The 21,581-nt window shown below is 45.3% G+C and overlaps 1 protein-coding gene across 1 annotated transcript in view; it reads right to left on the bottom strand.

The window, feature by feature from the left end:
* Positions 1–16,079, bottom strand: part of LOC128783014 (ubiquitin-associated protein 1-like) — a 56,323-nt gene extending 40,244 nt beyond the window's left edge. The window contains exon 1 of the mRNA XM_053933588.1: positions 16,038–16,079. Coding sequence (XP_053789563.1) covers positions 16,038–16,071 — 34 coding nt within the window. The 5' untranslated portion in view covers positions 16,072–16,079. The remainder of the gene's footprint in view (positions 1–16,037) is intronic.
* Between the last annotated feature and the right edge of the window lie 5,502 nt (positions 16,080–21,581).

Below are 21,581 nucleotides of genomic sequence, written 5' to 3'. Positions count from 1 at the left end.
TAGTCTGTTTTGCCTGTGACAGTATTTGGGGAGTGATTTCTCCCAGTCTTTATCTCAACCCACAAACCCTTTGTTAAATTTTCTCTCCCCTATGCAGCTGTGTAGGGGAGTGAGCAAGCGGCTTTGGTGGGTGCCAGGCATCTGGACTGCATCAACCCACTACATGAAGTTAAAATCTGATCTAGAAAGCCAAGAATCCTTTTATTTTTGTAAACAGATGACCCTTCTGCTTGAACACACTGATGGGTAAGAGCACAAATTGTTTTTAATGATAAATTCTAAAGCAATAAGAAAAACCTATGTAGAGGAAGTATTATACAAGCTACTGTTGTATAGTCACATCTTAAAGTGGAGCAATGAAAGGGTTTTTTTAACTGTTATTTAATATGGCTGTTAGCCACTTCATCTTTCATGTTAGTTTAAAACAGTCTGGGGTTTTTTTAGTGGGCGAGGGAAGCCACAGAGGCAGCTTCTGAGACAGAAGCTGTTCGAAACTTCTACTATGTCCAGCAGAGCCAATCCCTGAAGGCTCTGACAATAGACATGTTGCTGGCCCAATTAGAGAAGTTGGTAAAGCCTCTGTGATGACATATTTAAGAAGGAAAAAAAATGCACACAGTCCTCTTTTTTTTCCAAGGGGTGAGGAGGCGCCACAGCTGGGGCCCTCCTGGTGCCGGAAGCAGCCATGCAGTTGGCACTGGGAGCGGCTGGGGCCATGAGGCCGGTGCCATCTCGGCATGGCCCACAGTGAACTTTGCCTGTTTAGCCACTTCTAGCCAGCTGTGCTGCAAGCAGAAGGGCAGAGGTGGCAGCAGTGGCTTCTCCTTTTCAGCACCCCGCATGAAGAGAGGTGCTGAATGGTGCCAGCACCACCCACGAAGTGCCAGCGGGGACTACGTGGCCAACAGCAAGGGGCATGGCGAGCAATTCCCTGATACAGAGCCCAGACAACATCAACCTTTCAGCACTGCAAAACCCTATAAGAACTTTTCCATTGATAGAACTTGAGAATAGATGAACCTACGGACAACAATTTTCTCCCGAGTCAGAGAAAAGGAAAAGGTGAAGACACGTGAGTAAAAAACCATGGCAACACTAAGGTCAGTGAAAGGAAGGAAGGGGAGGAGGTGCTCCAAACATCGGAGCTCAGATTCTTCTACAAGCCGTGGTGAGGACTATAATACAACAAATTGTTTCCCTGTAATTCATGAAGTGCATGGGGGGATGCAGAGATCCACTCGTAGCCCATGAGAAAAGGTGCTCGTGCTGGAGCGACTGGATGCTGAAAAGCTGTAATCTAGTAGGAAATTGAAAAGAAAGAGAAGACCCTTGCTTCCAGAGATAGAAAAAGAGAGCCCTTCCTTCCATACTAGAGCAGCTTATCCTTAAAAGACTATACCCCATGAACTAAAATGACCCACGCCATGTAGTTTGGGAAGACTATTTTTGCCTGTGGGAGGGACTCACGTTACAGCAGGTTTGGGCAGGACTACTACTCGTGAAAATTAGAACCACACTGGAGAAGTTCAGAGAGAAGGGTCTCCCGTGGGAAGGACCCCACGGCATAGCAGAAGAAACTCCCTCAGAAAACTGATGAAAGATCTCGAGTGAAAAACTGACCAAAACTCTCATGCCCTATCTCCCTGTGCTGTCAGTGGGAAGAAAGGAAGGGCTGGAGGGGAGAAAAAGGTGTTCTAAAGGTTTCTTTTAGTTCTCATTATCCTCTTTTAATTTTGTTAATTTTAATTCTGCTAATAATTTTTTATACCTTTTGAATTTTGAATCACTTTTGCCCTTAAAGTGTTTTCTCCTAATCTTTATATAAACTCATGAGCCCTTCAGTTTTTCTTTCCACCTCTTCTGCTCAACTATAGCAGAGGAGAATGAGTGAATAATTTTTTCGTGAGTGCCTGGTACTTAGCCAGTGTCAAACCTCAACATCCTTCTAGCAGTTAAAAGCATTTTGAGGAAGTTCTGAGAATAGCCCTGGCAAAATTGTACCTGTCAGTCTCATCTCTGACACCATGTGCCATATGATATTCCTGGACAAAGGTTCTACTACAGGAGTAAGATGTGAATATAATATGCTGGCCAACTCATAGAAGTGTCCTCCAGTTTGGTAGCTATGAGAGACTGGAGGAGATTGCTGCCTCGAAACATTTTGGGTGCATGTGTGTGAGGGAAGGGGTAGGTTGGGCCTTGCCTTTGGTAAGGCAATACACTGCCCTGTATACTCCATGCCTCCCTGGGCCTGTATCCCAGCCCCACAGTGGCTGCCAATCACTATCACACCAGAGGCAATGCTCCACACCCCACCCCTGGAGCCCAATGCTGACCCTAGAGTGGCCAGATAACCACAGTTCCCACATGGGGGAATGGTCCAGGAAAGTCAAAGGATATTTAACCTGACACACAAAGCAAGCACATGTCTTCCTTGACCCTACCTCCTCTTGGAATTTCTATTAGCTGAACACCACTGGAACTAGGAGTGGTATCTATGTTTGGTTTTTTCTTTCTTTCTATATTTCTTCTAATTCCCTCTTCTTGGAATTTTGAGTAACTGAAAATTGGATGGGCTTGAAATTAGTTAAGTTGAATGAGCTAAGTTACTGCTTTGTGAAGTGTTTAATGTTGATTGAATGCTGCTACCTTGGTTTGAAAAGACAGGTGTCTACTAAGGAAGGCAGGAGCCTCCCTTGAAATGGAAAATCTAAACCTCCTCCTTCCAAATTATTATAATTTTGAAATTAAGGAGCACTCAGGCAAAGATAGGGGAATAGGAATAACAGTTCCTTATTAGGAAAATTAAAAATACAAATGCAATAGTACAAACAAACAAAAGAAAAAAAAAAAAACCCAACTGACAGAGTCAGAATACAACCTGACACCCTGTTGGTCAGGATGTTGGTAGCAGTCTGATTAAATGGTGGCTGCGGTCCTCCTGGAGTGACAGATGTGGTCCTGTTGAAGCAGTGATCCTGTAGAAGTGTGTAGTTTTCCTCTGAAGGTCTGGTGGGAGTGTAGGTAAGCCTTGTCTTCCTCTGGGAATCCAGTGGAGAAGAAAGCTGCTCCGCTGGGAATCCACTGGGAGAAGGTTGCCTGTGGTGTTCTGAATCTCAGATTATATCCAGGTAAGAATGCTTGGCTCCTCACCATGGGCAGAGCATCTCACAATGGGATGATGCAATGTTTATCAGTCATGCAGTGAGACTCAATGGCTCATTAACAGAAGATATTTCCCAGGAGGGAGGATTGGTTGTAGAAGAGATAAAGAAAACTGCCCAATTAACAGAAGATAACTGCCCCACCTCTAACAGATGGCAACAGAATACACACCCCCAACCACATCTTAGAACCTAAGACATTATCCACCCCTTATTCTATTAATATCTGCATCATACCCAAATCAATAAACTCTACACAATGAAACCTTACACACAGTTCTCACTTAAGACTAGGTTCCCCTGTGGTACACAATGGGCTTCTCCATCTTTCTGCATTACCCACCAAGTGTAACCAGGTCCTTGAGCAAAAACAATCCCACAGGTGGATTTACCTTTGCCTGAGGTGGGACTAATCCAAACAGTCGTTGCTAAAATACCTTTAATGTGTACCACGTGGACTTTATCTCCATCCACTGTGTGCAAGGGTTCATACTAGGCAGGACCAGCTCATTTGATGGACCCTTGGGTGTTGACCATCCAGGTAGCTTTTGCTAAGTTCATTTCCCAATTTCTAAAAGTTCCTCCGCCAAGTGCCTTCACGGTAGTCTTAAGTAGTCTAGTAGTCTGTTGCACTGTTCAACTTTCCTGCCAGCTGGTGCATAAAGGGATATGATATATCCATTCAATACCATATTCTCTGGCCCAGGTGTTTATAAGGCCGTTCTTGAAATGGGTCCTGTTGTCCGACTCAATTTTCTCAGGGGTGCCATGTCTTCACAGGACTTGCTTTTCCAGGCCCAATATGGTGTTCTGGGCAGTAGTGTGAGGCACAGGGTAGGTCCCTAGCCATCCAGTGGTGGCTTCCACCATGGTCAGCATATAGTGCTTGCCTCAGCGTGTGTGGGGCAGTGTGATGTAGTCAATATCCCAGGCCTCCCCATACTTATATTTGGACCACCACCCACCATACCATAGGGACTTCACCCGCTTGACCTGAGGCATCATGGGCCCATCGAGCTAGGAACAACTCTGCCTTATGTTGCCAATCTAAGTCTATCCTTGACACCTCTATCTTTGCAGCCTGATCTACCTGCTCGTTGTTTCGGTGCTCCTCATTAGCCCGACTCTTGGGGACATGGGCATCTACATGATGGACTTTCACAGGTAGTTTCTCTACCCTGGTAGCGATGTCTTTCCACTCTTCAGCAGCCCGGATTGGTTTTCCTCTACGCTGCCAGTTGGCCTTTTTCCACCTTTCCAGCCAGACCCACAGAGCATTGGCTACCATCCATGAATCGGTATAAATGTATAGCTTTGGCCACTTCTCACTTTCAGCAATGTCCAGAGCCAGCGGATGAACGTTGAGTTCAGCAAGTTGACTAGATCCACCTTATCATTCAGTAGCTTGTGCAACCTGTCATGTGGGGCTCCATACGGCTGCTTTCCACTTGCGTTTCATCCGTACAATGTGACAGGAACCGTCAGCGCAAAGAGAGTATTGTGTTTCTTATGCTGGTAGTTGGTTGTACGGTGGAGCTTCTTCAGCCCTTATCACTTGTCCCTGCTCCTCTTCATCAGTGAGACCAAAGTTTTCACTTTCAGGCCAATTTGTAATTATCTCCAAAGTCTCAGGGCAATTCAGTTTTCCAATACAGGCACACTGTGTGATGAGAGCAATCCACTTGCTCCATGTCACATTGGTGGCATGGTGGGTAGAGGGAACCTTTGCTCTGAACATCCACCACACCACCGTTAGTCAGTGTGCCAGTAGGAGTTGTGCTTCCATGCCAAATACCTGCGAGGCGGCTTGAACTCCTTCATAGGCGGCCAAGATTTCCTTCTCTGCGGGAGTGTAGCTGGCTTCGGATCCTCTGTAACTTCGGCTCTAGAATCCCAGTGGTCGGCCTTGAGTCTCCCCAGGCACCTTCTGCCACCGGCTCCAGGACAAGCCATTGTTCCCAGCTGCAGAGTAGAGCACATTCTTCACCTCTGGTCCCGTCCTGACTGGGCCAAGGGCTACTGCATGAGCGATCTCCTGTTTGATCTGGATGAAGGCTTGTTGCTGCTCAGGGCCCCAGTGGAAATCATTCTTCTTGCGGGTAACCAGGCAGAGAGGGCTCACAATCTGGCTGTACTTGGGAATGCGCATTCTCCAAAAACCTATGGTGGCTAGGAAAGCCTGTGTTTCCCTCTTGCTGGTCAGTGGAGACATTGCTGTGATCTTATTGATGACCTCAGTGAGAATCTGACGCCGTCCATCTTGCAACTTTACCCCCAGAAACTATATCTCTCAGGCAGGTCCTTTGACTTTCCTCTTCTTAATGGTGCAGATGGCTTCCAGCAGAATCTGGATGATCCGCTCTCCTTTCTCAAATACTTCCATTGCCGTGTTCCCCCACACAATGATGTCATCGATACACTGCAGATGTTTTGGAGTTTCACCTTTTTCCAGTGTAGTCTGGATCAGTCCATGGCAGATGGTAGGACTGTGCTTCTACCCCTGGGGCAGTCGGTTCCAGGTGCACTGCATGCCCCTCCACGTAAAGGCAAACTGAGGCCTGCATTCTGCTGCCAGAGGAATGGAGAAAAACGCATTGGCAATGTCAGTAGTGGTGTACCACTTTGCTGCCTTGGACTCCAGCTTGTACTGGAGTTCCAGCATTTCCAGCACAGCAGCGCTCAGTGGTGGAGTCACTTCATTCAAGCCACGATAGTCCACAGCCAATCTCCATTCTCCTTCAGATTTGTGCACAGGCCAAATAGGGCTGTTGAGGGGTGAGTGGGCCTTACTGACCACCCTTTGGCTCTCCAGTTCATGGAATATTTTGTGGATGGGGATCATGGCGACTCGATTCATCTGATACTGCTGGCAGTGCACTGTCAAGGTGGGATTTGGTACTCGTTGCTCTTCCACCCTCAGGAGTCCTACTGCAGATGGATTTTCTGATAGTATTCAATTGCTTAATGTCCTCTGCCTCTACAGAAGCTATTCCAAAAGCCCACCTGAGTCCCTTTGGGTCTTTGTAATAGCCATCCTGGAGGAAGTCTATGCCTAGAATACACGGGGCCTCTGGGCCAGTCACAATAGGATGTTTTTTCTACTCCTTCTCAGTCAGGCTCACCTCGGCTTCCACCAGGGTCACTTGCTGCGATCCCCCTGTCACCCCGGCAATGGAAACAGGTTCTGCCCCCACATGTCCCGATGGCATTAGGGTACACTGTGCACCAGTATCAACTAATGCTTCATATTTTTGTGGCTCTGATGTGCCAGGCCATTGGATCCACACCGTTCAAAGATCAGGTTTTCCCATGCCTATTCCTGGCTAGAGGCAGAGCCCCTCTAGCCCTGGTTATTATTTCTTTCCTGGGTGTACATACTAGAGGTTCCTTCGAGGGGATCTGACAGATCATACTCGGCAGCTCGGTCATGGGAGGCTGAGGCTACCTTCACTTTAGTGGAACTCTCTCGGTTAGTGTTTCCCTCCTTGAGTTGACGCACCCATGCTGCCAGGACAGAAGTAGGTTTCCCATCCCACCTTCCTGTGTCGTCCCCATTGTCGCGCAGGAAGAACCACAGGTCAGCTTGTGGGGTGTACCCTCTCTCTCTAGCTGGGGGACGTTGGGCTCTGACTTTGGGGCCTGTGACTCGCACTGGTGCAATATGGGAACTGTGCCTCCTCACCTCCTCCCTCACCACCTCTCACCTCCTCTTTGAGGTCCTTAACCATGGCAGAAACACGAGCCTGCATCGGGCCATTGATCATACTCTCATAATTTCTAAGCTTGTTGGCAACAGAACCCACTGTCTCTCAGTTGTTATTGGCATTAATCGTTGCAATGAAGGTGTTGTATTGAGATGGCCCTAGATTTGCCAGATTCCACAACATTTGCCCTGTGCACCTGACCTTATCAGGGTCATTATCATGCCGTCCATCCCTCCCAAAGAGTACCTCCAATACTGCCACTTGTCTCAACTGTTGGATCCCTTCCTCAAGGGTCTTCCAGTGCATTCTAGGATGGTGCTGCTGCATTCTCTCCCTGTGGACAAACTTTTCTCTAACACTCATTAAAAGCCGCTCCCAGAGGGAAAGGGACCCTGGCTCCCTTACAAAAATCTGATTCATACCTGAGTCCTGGGTCAAGGGTCCCAAATTCCTTGCCTCACCACCATCCACTTGCATGCCTGTACCCATAAGGTCCCAGACCCGGAGTAACCAGGTTGTATAAGCCTCACGTCCCTGTTGTACAGTGTCTTTGTGCAGATTACGGAGACTTTCATACATCGGGGACTCAGTGATGCTCTCAACTGTTGGCTCCCCTGCAGGTTGTGAGGGCCTTCTTGTTATCTTTATCTGGATGCTCTGATTTCATCTTGCACTTCCTCGTTTCCACAGGGGTGACTGCTGCTGGCTGTGACTGCTCTTGCAGTTCAGCTGGAACCTGGATGGTTGTAACATCTGTGGGTTCTACTGCTGCACCATTAGACTCTCCTTCTTTGAAGCAGGGAGAAGGGTTTCTCACCAGCTGGGGAAATGTACTCCTTCACTATGTGGCTCATTTCACGTATCTCCTTGACCAGAACCCCCACCTGATCGAGGTGGTTCATTTCTGAGGTGGGCTGTGGGGCAGGGTCAGGCTCTGGGACAGCAGCATCCCTAGTCCCCAGGGCAATGCCAGGTTCTGGGGCAGCATCCCTGTGTTCTGGGGTAGGTGTCAGGGTGGTTATCCAAGTCAATCTTAGAACAGGCCTATCAGCAACACCAGCTACTGTATGATATCATTAGCATTTAGAGAAGATTTGAACCCTTCAAAAACAGGTGGGGCAGACCCAAAGAGCTGGGTGAAGGGTTGGGAGAAAATTTCACCCGGTGTCATTTCCTCCCAGTAAGTACCATTATTAAAGTAACCTCAAAAACATAGAGTTAGTGTGTGATAGCTCTGAATCCATGTGCCTGCCTTCCAGAGGAAGTTAAAAATCCATGAATTTTTCACCTTATTAATGCATAAAGCAAACTGGATAACAGCCACAGTAGCTTTAGGTATAGGACCCATGTTTAGATAACGGCCAGCAAATGGGAGAAATATAGCCACAACCACATGCAGGAGATTAGGCTTTTCAGCCTTTGCTTTCCTTCTTCTCCTCTGAATCTGTTACATCCCTATTGGAGAATGTTCAGTTTCCCCTGAATGTTAAAGAGATCATCTTTCTGGTATTTAATTTGGTAAGCTTTCTCTATACAGTCTGCAGCTTCTCTAGAATAAGGGCTGAGATTTCTAGAAGGGCTGATGAGACCCCTGATCCAGGAGTAGACCCAGGTGTGAGAAATCCTGAGTGGTGTGGGAAATGGGAGGATATTGGCCAAATCCTAAAGAAATTTTCTGACCCTATAACCTGGGACTTTCCATGTGAACAAATTCAGAACCCAGCTGAGGTGGCAAAGTACCTGAAAGAGAAGTGCCATGATAACCCTAAGGAGAAAAAGATCATTACAGTGAGCTGGGCCCTGGCATATGCTTATCACACCCTGCTGGATACTGTAGGGCAGCAGACAGAGGAAAGGGGGCAGGGAGATAAATCAGCAGCTATCCCAGTCACTCAGGCTGCAGCCAAAAGCCCCAGGCTCGAGGACAGCAGCTAAACCAGACAGTAAGCCTCAACCAATGGCTGTTGCTACTAGCACGAGAAGTGGAAAGTGCACAGACAAGACCGATCGACCAGTGGATGACGATGATGATTATGAGGCAGGAGAAGGACCCTCAACGCCTCCTGACATAAAATCAGGAGTCAAAGCAACTGGTACAAGATCAGAGGCCAATATTGAGTCCTTTTCCCTAAAGGAACTTCGTGGCCTAAGAAAGGATTACACTCGATGACCTGGTGAGTCTATAATTAGTTGGTTGGTCTGTCTTTGGGATGCTGCAGGTGAAGCCACAATTCTGGATGGCACTGAAGCGAGGCATTTGGGATCCCTGTCACATGATCCTGTCATCGACCAAGGAATGATGAGGGGACTAACCCTCACAGCCTCTGGACACGGGTCCTGGAAAGTGTAGCACAAAGGTACCTGTGTGCAGATGATCTTTACATGCAGCAGACCCAGTGGAAGACTATAGAACAAGGGATCCAACACCTGAGAGAAATGGCAGTGGCAGAGATTATCTTCTCCGATGACACCACAACTAGGAATCCAGACTTGGTACCATGTACATCTGCAATGTGGCGAAAACTTGTACGGCTTGGGCCACATGAATACGCTTCTGCTTTTGCAATAATGAAGCAGGATGAGAGAGATGAGACCGTGCTCGATATGGCAAAGAAGCTCCGAGCATGTGCAGATGCTGTACATGGCCCAGCACACGCCAGAATCGCAGCAGTGGAAACGCGTCTGCAGAAATTAGAAGACAAGATAGAGGAGAATCACCAGAAACTCAGGGAGGAGATTAAAGAGGACCTTCTCCAAATCTCGGCAGTACAAATTAGAGGCCCTGGTATCCAACACAGACGTTCCCCAGATGGGGAGAGAAGCTACACCCCACGAGCTGAGCTGTGGTTCTTCCTGTGTGATTGCGGAGAAAACATGAGGATATGGGATGGAAAATCTACTGCTGCTCTGGCACAACGGGTGCATGAATTGAAGGAAGGCAAGACTCAGAGAGGAAGTTCCACCAAAAGGAAAGCAGCTCCAGTTGCCCATAGCCAAGCCGCCAGGTATGATGATGATGATGACATGCCTGATCCCCTTGAAGGAACCTGTAAGACATATTCCCAACCAAAGAAGTATAAACAGGCTTAGAGGGGCCGTGCCTCTAGCCAGGTAGAGGCGAGGGAAAAACGTGTTTTCTGGACTGTGTGGATTCGTTGGCCTGGCACATCTGAACCACAAAAATATAAGGCTTTGGTCGATACTGGTGCGCAATGCACACTAGTCCCATAAAGACATGTGGGGGCAGAATCTGTCTCCATCGCTGGCGTGACAGGGGGATCACAGGACTTTACCTTGGTGGAAGCTGATGTGAGCCTGACTGGAAATGAGTGGAAAAAACACCCTATTCTGACTGACCCAGAGGCCCCATGCATTTTGGGCATAGATTACCTCCGAAGTGTCACCCTGATTTTTTAAGATTTTCTAAAGCCTTCTGAGTTTACATTCTTGTAGAAAACTTTCTCACGCAACTTTCTGTAAACAACCTATTGTTTTGCATTCCATCATAGAGGCGGAGAAAATTCATGTACTGGTAGTTTGTCCAGTGTCGTTGGAGAGGTGGCACGTTCACCCTCCAATCCACTGGCACCTTTTGAGAACTATAAATTATTGGAGTCAGAGGAAATAAATAAGTCTCTTCATCGTGACCATAGCTGAGGTGCGTCGTTTTTCCTTGTGCCATCTGGTGACACCGAAGCGGGTATTTTAAAGACCCAAAAGGACTCAGGTGGGCATGTGGGATAGCAGCTGCAGTGACAGAGGGCATCCAGCAATTGAACACCTTGCCAGGACTAACCGAGAATCCAACTACAGTAGGACTTCTGAAGGGAGAAGAGCAAAAGATACCAATTGCCACTTCAACAGTGCATCGCTGACAGTACAGAACAACTCGAGATGCTGTGGTTCCCATCCATAAGATGATTCAAGAGCTGGAGAGCCAAGGGGTGGTCAGCAAAACCCACTCACCCTTCAACAGCCTCATTTGGCCTGTGCATGAATCTGAAGGAGAATGGAGATTGACAGTGGACTACCGTGCATTGAATGAAGTGACTCCACCACTGAGTGCTGCTGTGCAGGACATGTTAGTGCTCCAGTACAAGCTGGAGTCCAAGGCAGCGAAGTGGTACACCACTACTGACATTGCTAATGCGTTTTTCTCCATTCCTCTGGCAGCAGAATGCAGGCCTCAGTTTGCCTTTACGTGGAGGGGAGTGCAGTATACCTGGAACCGACTGCCCCAGGGATGGAAGCACAGTCCTACCATCTGCCATGGACTGATCCAGACTGCACTAGAAAAGGGTGAGGCTCCAGAACATCTACAGTATATTGATGATATTACTGTGTGGGGGAACACAGCAGCAGAAGTGTTTGAGAAAGAAGAGGAAAACACCCGAATCCTCCTGGAAGCTGGTTTCGCCATCAAGAAGAGTAAAGTTAAGGGACCAGCTTGTGAGATCCAGTTCCTGGGAGTGAAGTGGCAAGATGGACGGCGTCAGATTCCTACAGATGTCATCAACAAGATCACAGCTATGTCCCCACCAACCAACCAAAAGGAAATGCAAGCTTTCTTAGGCGCCATAGGCTTTTGGAGAAGGCACATTCCTGAGTACAGTCAGATCGTGAGCCCTCTTTACCTGGTCACCCGCAAGAAGAATGATTTCCATTGGGGCCCTGAGCAGCAACAAGCTTTTGCCCAGATTAAGCAGGAAATTGCTCATGCAGTAGCCCTTGGCCCAGTCAGGACGGGACCAGATGTGAAGAGCGTGCTCTACTCTGCAGCCGAGAGCCATGGTCTGTCCTGGAGCCTTTGGCAGATGGTGCCTAATGAGACTCCAGGCCGACCATTAGGATTTTGGAGTCGGAGATACAGAGGGTCTGAAGCTAACTACACCCTAACAGAGAAGGAAATCTTGGCTGCCTATGAAGGAGTCCAAGCGGCCTCAGAGGTGATTGGCACAGAAGCAGAACTCCTCCTGGCACCCCGACTACCGGTGCTGGGGTGGGTGTTCAGAGGAAAGGTTCCCTCCACCCACCATGCCACCAGAGCTACATGGAGCAAGTGGATTGCTCTCATTACGCAGCATGCCTGTATTGGTAAACTGAATCGCCCTGGAATTTTGGAAGTAATTACAAATTGGCCCGAATGTGAAAGTTTTGGTGCACAGATGAAGAACAAGAACCAGTGGCACGTGATGAAGAAGCTCCACCATACAACCAACTGCCAGGAGAGGAAACAAGTTACACTCTTCACTGACGGTTCCTCTCGCATCATAGGGATGAATTGGAAGTGGAAAGCAGCTGTATGGAGCCCCACATGAGGGGTCGCAGAGGCCACTGAAGGAGAAGGTGGATCAAGCCAACTTGCGGAACTCAAAGCCGTTCAACTGGCCCTGGACATTGCAGAAAGTGGCCAAAGCTCTACCTCTACACTGATTCATGGATGGTAGCCAATGTTCTGTGGGGATGGCTGGAGAGGTGGAAAAAGGCCAACTGGCAGCATAGAGGAAAACCAATTTGGGCTGCTGAAGAGTGGAAAGACATTGCTACCCGGGTAGAGAAACTACCTGTGAAGGTTCGCCATGTAGATGCCCATGTCCCCAAGAGTCAAGCTAATGAAGAGCAGCAAAACAATCAGCAGGTAGATCAGGCTGCAAAGATAGGGGTGTCAAAGATAGACCCCGATTGGGAACACAAGGGAGAGTTATTCCTAGCTCGATGGGCCCATGATGCCTCAGGCCATCAGGATAGAGATGCCACCTATAAGTGGGCACGAGAACGAGGGGTGGATCTAACCGTGGACAGGATTTCTCAGGTTATCCATGACTGTGAGATGTGTGCTGCCATCAAACAGGCCAAGCGAGTGAAGCCCCTGTGATATGGTGGGCGGTGGTCCAAGTACAGGTATGGGGAGGCCTGGCAGATTGACTACATCACGCTGCCCCAAACACGGAACAGTAAAATGTGGTCCTGTTGAAGCAGTGATCCTGTAGAAGTGTGTAGTTTTCCTCTGAAGGTCTGGTGGTAGTGTAGGTGGGCCTTGTCTTCCTCTGAGAATCCAGTGGAGAAGAAAGCTTTGCCCGAAACCAGGACATACCCGAACCAGGGTAAGCTAGACCACATGGTGATACTTAACGAGGTTTCTATATCAGCACACAAAAATTAGGTTACTCAAGAACTATTATTTCTTTTTCACCCTTTTTCTCTCAATGCCCTCAGGCCTCACGTTGGGCCCCAAAATCTGTCTTAGTTTGAAAAGACTGCTAAGACTGCTAAGGAAGGCAGTAGGCTCCCTTGAAATGGAAAATGTAAACCCCCTCCCTCCGAATTATTATAATTTTGAAATTAAGGTGCTTTCAGGCAAAGCTATGGGAATAGGAATAAGAGTTCTTTATTAGGAAAATTAAAAATAAAAATGTAATAGTACAAAAAAACCCAAAATACTGACAGAGTCAGAATACGACCTGACACCCTGTTGGTCAGGATGTTGGTAGCAGTCTGATTAAATGGTGGTTGCAGTCCTCCTGGAGTGACAGATATTGTTATGTTGAAGCAGTGATCCTGTAGAAGGGCGTAGTTTTCCTCTGAAGGTCCAGTGGTGGTGTAGATGGACCTTGGAATCCATTGGAGAAGAAAGCTGCTCTGCTGGGAATCCAGTGGGAAAAGGATACCTGTGGTGTTCTGAATCTCAGATTATATCCAGGTAGGATTGCTTGGTTTCTCCCCCTGGGCGGAGCATCTCACAATGGGATGATGTAATTTTATCAGTAATGGAATTGGACTCAGTGGCCCATTAAGAGAAGATATTTCCTGGAGGAAGGATTGGTTGTGGAAGAGATAAAGAAATCTGCCCAATTAACAGAAGATAACTGCCCCACCTCTAACAGATGGTAATAGAATACACACCCCCAGCTACATTTTGCAACCTAAGACAGCTGCTCTAAACCTTTTGCCAAGGTTCTCTGATTTTCTGAAGTTGCCAATAAAGTTTTTCTTTTTGTTTTGACCTCTTGATAATATCTTGTTGGTATTTCTCCCATGCCTGTACCTCAGAGTACATGAAAAAATGTAAGCCCTTTTAAGTGTCTCATCAAGCGATGATTTTGTTGTCTTAAAGTAGCAAAATGGAAACATTTCAGATAAAACCAATTACTAGTTATAAATGGGGAACAGTTTTGAAACCAACTGGAACTTAGTTTTTGTGGTCACAAAACACACATCATTCTCAGAAATTGGAATTAGGAGCTTTCAAGTTATATAGTGACAGTGAGCATACAACTTCAATATTAACATACTGCACTTGATATAACAAACCTTTTGTGCAATAGATGAGAGCTGTGTTTCTAGATGGTACTAATTACTGGAACTTAACCTTGAACTTCCAATTATTCAAATGACGAGAGCATTTGAAGTTACACACGTAGGCATAGTTATAAGTATATGCTAAGAATACCTTCCAAAACAGGAAAAGTGTTCCTTCCTCTCCATCCATACCTTATGTTCCCATCTTCATCTCCATCTGAACACAGTCCTGAGTAGGTACTTTAAGTGGCTCTGATTGAGCAGGGTTTTGGACATGACCATCTCCAGAGGTCCCTTCCAACCTCAACCATTCTGTGATTCAACAACAGTCCTCTAACCTCCAATAAGAAGCTGAATAATCAGTACAAGAGATATATCAACTATATTGAGTGATTTTATCAGCCTGCCAGAGACACTGAACTGATAAAAACCAGGTAGCTGTTGGACTAGATGCTTTACAGCAAGCCAAAATTCACTTGGTCAAAATAATTCTTAACAACCCTGGAGAAAACTGAAAAGAATTTCCTTGCTAATTACTTAAGACATAATAAGCCAAGGAAGTTGCTCTACTACTTCTCAGAAACAATACCATGACAGTGTCACTGGTATCATTAGGAACAGAAGGTACACAAAAGAGTAGACAAGTTAAGCAGCCAGCTTACAGCACCATTTGTTTTGATTTTGTTATTTTGAAGCCAGGAGCATGTTCCACCACACCATACTGTTTTGAGAAATATTTAAGACAGATTGAATTCTAGCTCTGAGCAGTATCTTTGTTTGTCTGGTTTAGGAAGCAAATGAGAGAAGTAAAAATAGACTCAAAAGACAAGCAGATCAGAATGTTCATAGATACAAGAGTACAACTGGTAAAAAGCTGGCAGATAGCAAATAAATAAATTCATTATCTTGCAGCAGGATCACTGGGCCACAAAGGAGACCATATAAAAATTAAGTTTTGATTGGTCATTTTTATTAATCCTTAACCACATATTTAAGTGAGGCATTTCTTATTCTGTAGTTCAACTTTTTACTTGCAAGACTGAATAAAAAGCTGAAAGAAAAATGGAATTCCCCAGGGCCCTCTTATCAGAAAGATTACCCAGAAAGATCAATACTGAGTTTCTATAGCATGATAAATTGTGCTAGAAATTTCACATGAACTGCCCTGTACTGCATTGAATGATTGCTGATTTGAAGAAGATACATGACATACAACAAACTGGACTTTAATGTTCCACAGAAATATTAATCCTTAAGAGATAAGCACATATACAAGTAAATAATTTTTATTATACCAATCATCTACATGACACTATGCATCTCAAATGTAGAAGAAGATATTCTCTTCACTTGCCTGCTGAACCAGATTAGTCCAATTTAGGAAAAAAAATCACTGCTGAGCAAAAAGCAAGCATAGTTCTATGATATATTAAAAGCTTCACTTTCAATCCAGCTGTTCACGTGACTTCCATAGAAAGGAGCTACAAATCTAGCGTTCACTTCAGCAAACATCAAATCAGTATCACAACTGCAGTTCAGCTTTGATTTTGAAGGGGGAAGTAGGGGGAAGGGGAAGGTATTATTCTGTCATGAACAAGTAGGAAACAGTCACAGGCTGAATTTCACTTTAACCAGAGAACAGGCATGGCATCAGGAAGTGCCTATGCAAGAAGGAAGACAAGGTACTTAATAAAAAAAAACCAAAAAAAAACCAAAAAAAAAAAAAAAAAAAAAAAACAACCAAAAAAAATCCCAACAACTCAGAGGCTGAACAGATTAGTCTCTATGGACTGTCTAGGCTTGGACATGAGTCAGCAGCAACAGTAGGATTCATCCTATTGAAGAGACAGGGATACCAAATTTTACTTACCATGAGACTCAGATCCCAACTTCTTAGAAGCCATTTAGAACCTGAAAAACATTTTAAAACAGCTTTAACAACATGTACTACAGCATAAGCCTATGCAGTTCTACACTGTCTTATCTCTAGATTAAGGGATACTTACAGACACTTTCTGTTTATCCTGTTCCCTAGACAGATAAGAAAAAATTATTTTATAGCTCTGAGAATTTATTAAGCAAATTACTTAGCCCAGGGTCTGACAACCTAACTGGCAAAATGAAGAAGAAAGGTCAAAACAGCCAAGAAGCAGCTAGGTTGATCAGAAAGGCAGTTTTCCAGACCACAGTGCTCAGAGGTCGCTCTGTCCCAGCACCATAGAGCACACCCTGCCTCCCCTAGCATTAAGACTAGCCCTTCCTACTGGAAATACCACACTTATCCTCTTCAGTTTAATACTCGCTGCTCTAAAAAGGGATACTATCATACTGGGTATGCAGTCAGCCAGCATGGCACTTGTCTTGACACACTGGATAATGCACAATACAGATATACAATAAATGGTACAATTAGGAAGATAATTTTGGATACACACAAGAAAATAATGTTAACAAGAGGCCTCATTCACTGCCCACAGAATTTTATTAGCAACTTAAAATTTGGATGCAAATCCTATATGGCCAAGATGTTAAACACAGAAACGCCTAGCCAGCTTTTAACAGAGCCAGCCTGTCCTGAGAAAGAGCTGATCCAGGATGCTCATGGTGTGTTCAATAACATAATTGGTTCTTTTGCTAGATTAGAAATACATCACAATATCTTTCTTAAGACACCACAGCATAATTCTTCAAATAAATTATTTTTAAAGTCCTCCTTGTGGCATTATACATAACAAAGAATCAGAGTTGCCCTTTGTTTCTGAAGCCCTCCAGCTATATGAAATGTCCAACAGCCATTCTTCCAAAACATGAAGTTATCTGGTTGTTGTGGTTTAACGTAGTTTGGTTTTTACTTAAGGAAAAAATCCACGAGCTACAGAAATGATTCCCTGTAAGGACCTTGGCAGCTTCCTTCAGACCTGACAGAACCAACCAGCTGGCTAGTTTTGAATACTGACACCCTGTTAAACCACTTAAGAGAGCTGAATACGCTTCTGTGAAATCACATTTAAAAACAAACAAACTCCGGGAAAAACTCTCTTGCTTCCGGCTTTTGAACAGGTAACGACGCTGACCGGGCTGGGCTCTGCTCTGCCACACAGCCCGGCTGGCTCAGCTTGCGGTACAGCTCGGCTGAAATTCTGCCACCAGCGAGTTCCAACCATGGCTGGTGGGCCAGGCTGGCTCTGCTCGGCTTCGGGTGGGGCCGAGCCGGGCCCTGCTCCAGCCGTGAGCTGCCGAGCTATCCTGCTGGCACCGCGGAAAATCATGCGACTAAGAACAGAGGCAGCCCTGAAGCCCCGCGCAGAAAGCAGCCCCGTGGCTTGAATTGAACGCAGCAGAGGCCGGAAAACAGCCATGCAGCCAGAGGGGCCGCGGCCCGGCAGAGATCACATGACCATCCACAGGCCTGGGTGAGACATTAACTCTTTTAGTGCACAGATGAAACTTGCAGACATCAATCCTCTCTCGAGTGAGAGAAAAAGGACAGGGGGAAGACACGTAAAGAAAACAACATGGAGACACCGAGGTCAGTGAAGAAGGTGTCAAATCCCAGATGGGAGGATAATAAGGAGATGCCTTAGTCTTGGGCTGAAATTCTCTTGTAAGGCTATGGTGAAGATATAATTAATACACAAGACTTTTTTTTCCTGTAATTCATGGAATGCATTGGGGCGATGTAGCATTCTAGTCATAGCCGTGAGCAGAAGCACCAGTGTTGAAGCAAGCAGATGTTGAAGTAGCTGTGATCTAATGAAAAGCTTGAACAGAGAGAGATGAGAAACCTGGCCTCAGGGATGGGAGAAGAAAACCTCTGTTCCCGGAGATAAAAGACCTTTTGTTTCTATACTAGAACAGCTCATCCTTAACATTGCACCCCAATAAGCTGAGATGACACATGGTGGTAGTTGTGGGAAGACTACCAAACTGTGGAGGGACTTCACGATTGCAGATTTCCAGGCAGCTGCTATTGATGAAAATTAAAACCATGAAAGAATTGTTTCTTGTGGAAAAGTCTCCATGGCATGGCAGGAGAGACTCCTCTCCCTAAGTAAACTGAAGAAAGATTATTTTAGAAGTGGTAAACTGACTGAAAATATCAAATTTTGTCTCTTTACGTTGTCAGTGGGAAAAGAAAGAGGAGTTGGGGGGAGGAGAAGTGTTCTGAATGTTTATTCTGATTTCTTATTATTTTTCTTTTAGTTCTGTTAATAAAGTTTTCTTTATACCCTTTAAAGTTTTGAGCCTGCTTTGCTCTCCTCCTAATCCTTATCTCACAGCAGAAAATGAGTAAATAATTCTAGTGGGTGCACTGGCGTTTGGCCAGTGCTAGACCCACTACACTGGTACACCCCACCAGCAGCAGACAGTACTCAAAGCACAACGTGGAGCAGATCTAACATTCACACCCATCATTCCCCTATCAAGATCTTACTCTTAGCCTCACTGTTTCCATTGCTGATTCTAACTGCTAATGTTACCCTAAAGGGTGTTATAAGGTGAGGATTATATGGACATCTTAGCTATTCCTCCTGATAGCTGCTGACACATCTAGGGGCAGGAAGAGCCAGTTTCAAGTACTTTAGGAAAGCCCCTTTTGCTGTGCTCTGTGGAATCCTCTGAATCCTTCCCCATCAGGGAAATCCCCAGGGCCTTGCCTTGGAAGAATATACCATAGTTTTCCCCACCTAGGTGAAAGAAAGGACCTAGCCCATGGTGCTCTGCAGCACTATTGCCAATCTACATTAGATTGCTTCCCCCATTGGCCAGTTGACACTGCCCACCCCAATTATTTATCCGTCATCCCCCCTACAGGTTGTTGCCCTTTGCACCGCCCTGTTCCCTCAGGTCATTGGTCACTGACACCATACTTAAGTCTGTGAAGACCACATGGTTTCGTCTTTGTCCCTGATCCCTTCTGCGTGCTTTGGAATAAACCTTCGCTGGAATACATCATACAAAGATTCTTCTTGTCTTTCCTCTGCTGAGCTATCTGTGGTGTGTGTGTGTGCATGGACTTGAAATGGCTGTTCTGGTGGCCTTACTCTGAGCGGCTTCTGAAGGAGACACTTTGAAGAAGGTTGCAGCATTTCTACCACCCTGCCACGCTGCAACAGTGCTCAAGTCCCTTTCAAAATTTTGTTGAAATCAATAGGTGAACCAACCATATTGGCTAATGGAATTTCAACACACAGCTAAAGCCAAAGCTGTATGAAGATTACCTGGGTGCAACCAGACTGTGAAATACAGTAAGCAGGTGCTGGGCCATGAGCAAGTGAGTCATGCTGGGCAGCTCCAGGTGTACCTTGTACATAAGTGTCATTCTGCTCAACATTTGTCAGATTCCTCTCAGCATCTCTATCAACATTGGCGTTACATCCAAAACCAGTCCACTAAACCCAGAGAACTGGTTTCAGCACTAGCCAGCAACTGCTTCTCAGAAGCAAACAAAACATAGCGGTTTCAAAGGCAGAAGAAAAAGGTGGTGAAACAGTGTTGAGCCTGCCACCTCAGGAAGGATGTTAAGGGCAAAGCCACAAGACCACCCAGTACAGTTGCATGTCAACCACTAGAGATGAATGGGCTTTATTAGTCCCAGTGCCACAAGAGGGGGAGATCAGACTGCAGACTACAGCACCCTGAATACCTTGAATACTACCTACACATGAAAGAGGCTGCACCTTTCAGACACAGATCACACCGTCAGACAAGCTGCTACATTGCTAGTTCCTCTGTATGAGAGTAACAATTAAGATGTCAACTTGATTTGTTATTATCAAAAAAGCCAGGCCACTTGTAAAATCATACAGACTCCATGTACCTCACTGGTCTTCTGTATGTCATTGGAGACTGTGAGGCACTGTCTGCAAGCATGTACTATAGCTGCCCATCATTCACTACTATTATAGCAGAGCTGAACTTGGGAGAAGGCCTCTGCACACTTTCTTTAATTTCTCCAAGTTTGTCTTTCTTCTAGTTATTACCTCAGACTGAAAAGCAAGTGCTACTTTTCTAAAGGATTTCAATTTTTTTATGAAAGTAACCTACTCACTTTGGCAACTCAATTGACAAGGAAGTTTTTTCAATGCAGAACCAGTTATCTACAGGTAATATGGTTTATGCTGTCTACCTCATTTACCAGAAGCAGCTTACTCCAGACTGTACCTACATAAAGGACATTGAAAAGAAAATCCAAAGAGATAATTTTTAGAATGGTAATTTATAACCCTTCTCCATTAGGCCATTGCAAGGACATTTTAAGTTTACCATCTCACACACTGATCTTGGGCAACAGAACATTAAGTTACCATGACAAAATCAATTTACTCCAGGGACACTAGTAGCAATGCATAAAAATCCTGCAAAGTTAAAGATGTGCACATCTAGCATCCAGGAAGGTTTTCAGTAGTATATCAATCTGGAGCTGCATAAAGCCTTGGATGCATCCTCAGTGTCAAAATATCCCACATAAACAATAAGTATCTTGCTTTTGTTGGCAATCTTGTAGTAAAATCCTAGTGCAGACCAGGCATCTGCATTAAGTTTAAGGCATAGTGGGAAAAATTATTCCTCTGCCATATGCAACACCTTAGTTTAACTATAGAACTAGCTAAGGCACATAAATAGCAAACTAATCATGAAATGCACCACTTCCAGAGAGACAATCACACTGTAGATTCAGGTAACATTTGAGTTTATATCACATTAGCTCTTCCTGATGCACTGTGTGTGTACTTATTAAGATACCATTACTGCAGAAGGCACGGTCAGAATTGTTAAACGCTGCACACAGTAACACTAGAACAGGCTGCCAGCCACATTTCATCACCTTTCCAAAAAAACGTTTAGTTAAAATAGTGTCTTGCAACTAATCAGATTTGATAGGCTATTCAGAGACCACTATTATAAGCATCTTGCTGTTGCTCTGTCTTGCTGGCGTAGAGGGGAAATAAAAAAAAAGAAAAAAAAAAAGAATTGCAGCCAGTTAGAAAGTTACTGATGTTGCTACTATGCTTCTGGGTCTGAACTATATTTGCTTTAGTCAAAGTTGCTACACTGTGCAGTAAAGGTTTGTTTACATTTGTTACTGCTCTTTTAGAAATTTAAAGGACTTGCTCCCAAAGCCTTACTCCAAACGAGTTAATGGAAGACTGCAGACCTATCATTGTTGCCTCTGGAGAACAAAGTCCAGAACAGGATGCTGAAGGGCATCTGTGGGAATGGCACATAGGGGAACAAATTTTGGTCTGATGCTTTACTGCATGCTTTAAGTTGACAAAGAACATAAAACACCTTTCCTGGTCTAGGGAAACAAGTTAGTTGCATAGTACTACAAGGTTTTCTTACAGCCACCTACAAGCTCACTTCTATAAACGTAGACATCCTTAGCCTCATTCTCTCATTCTTGGTTCTG

The sequence above is a fragment of the Vidua chalybeata genome (genome assembly GCF_026979565.1).
Source record: "Vidua chalybeata isolate OUT-0048 chromosome W unlocalized genomic scaffold, bVidCha1 merged haplotype SUPER_W_unloc_7, whole genome shotgun sequence".
Classification (NCBI taxonomy): Eukaryota; Metazoa; Chordata; class Aves; order Passeriformes; family Viduidae; genus Vidua; species Vidua chalybeata.
This window is presented reverse-complemented; position numbering and strand designations above follow the sequence as displayed.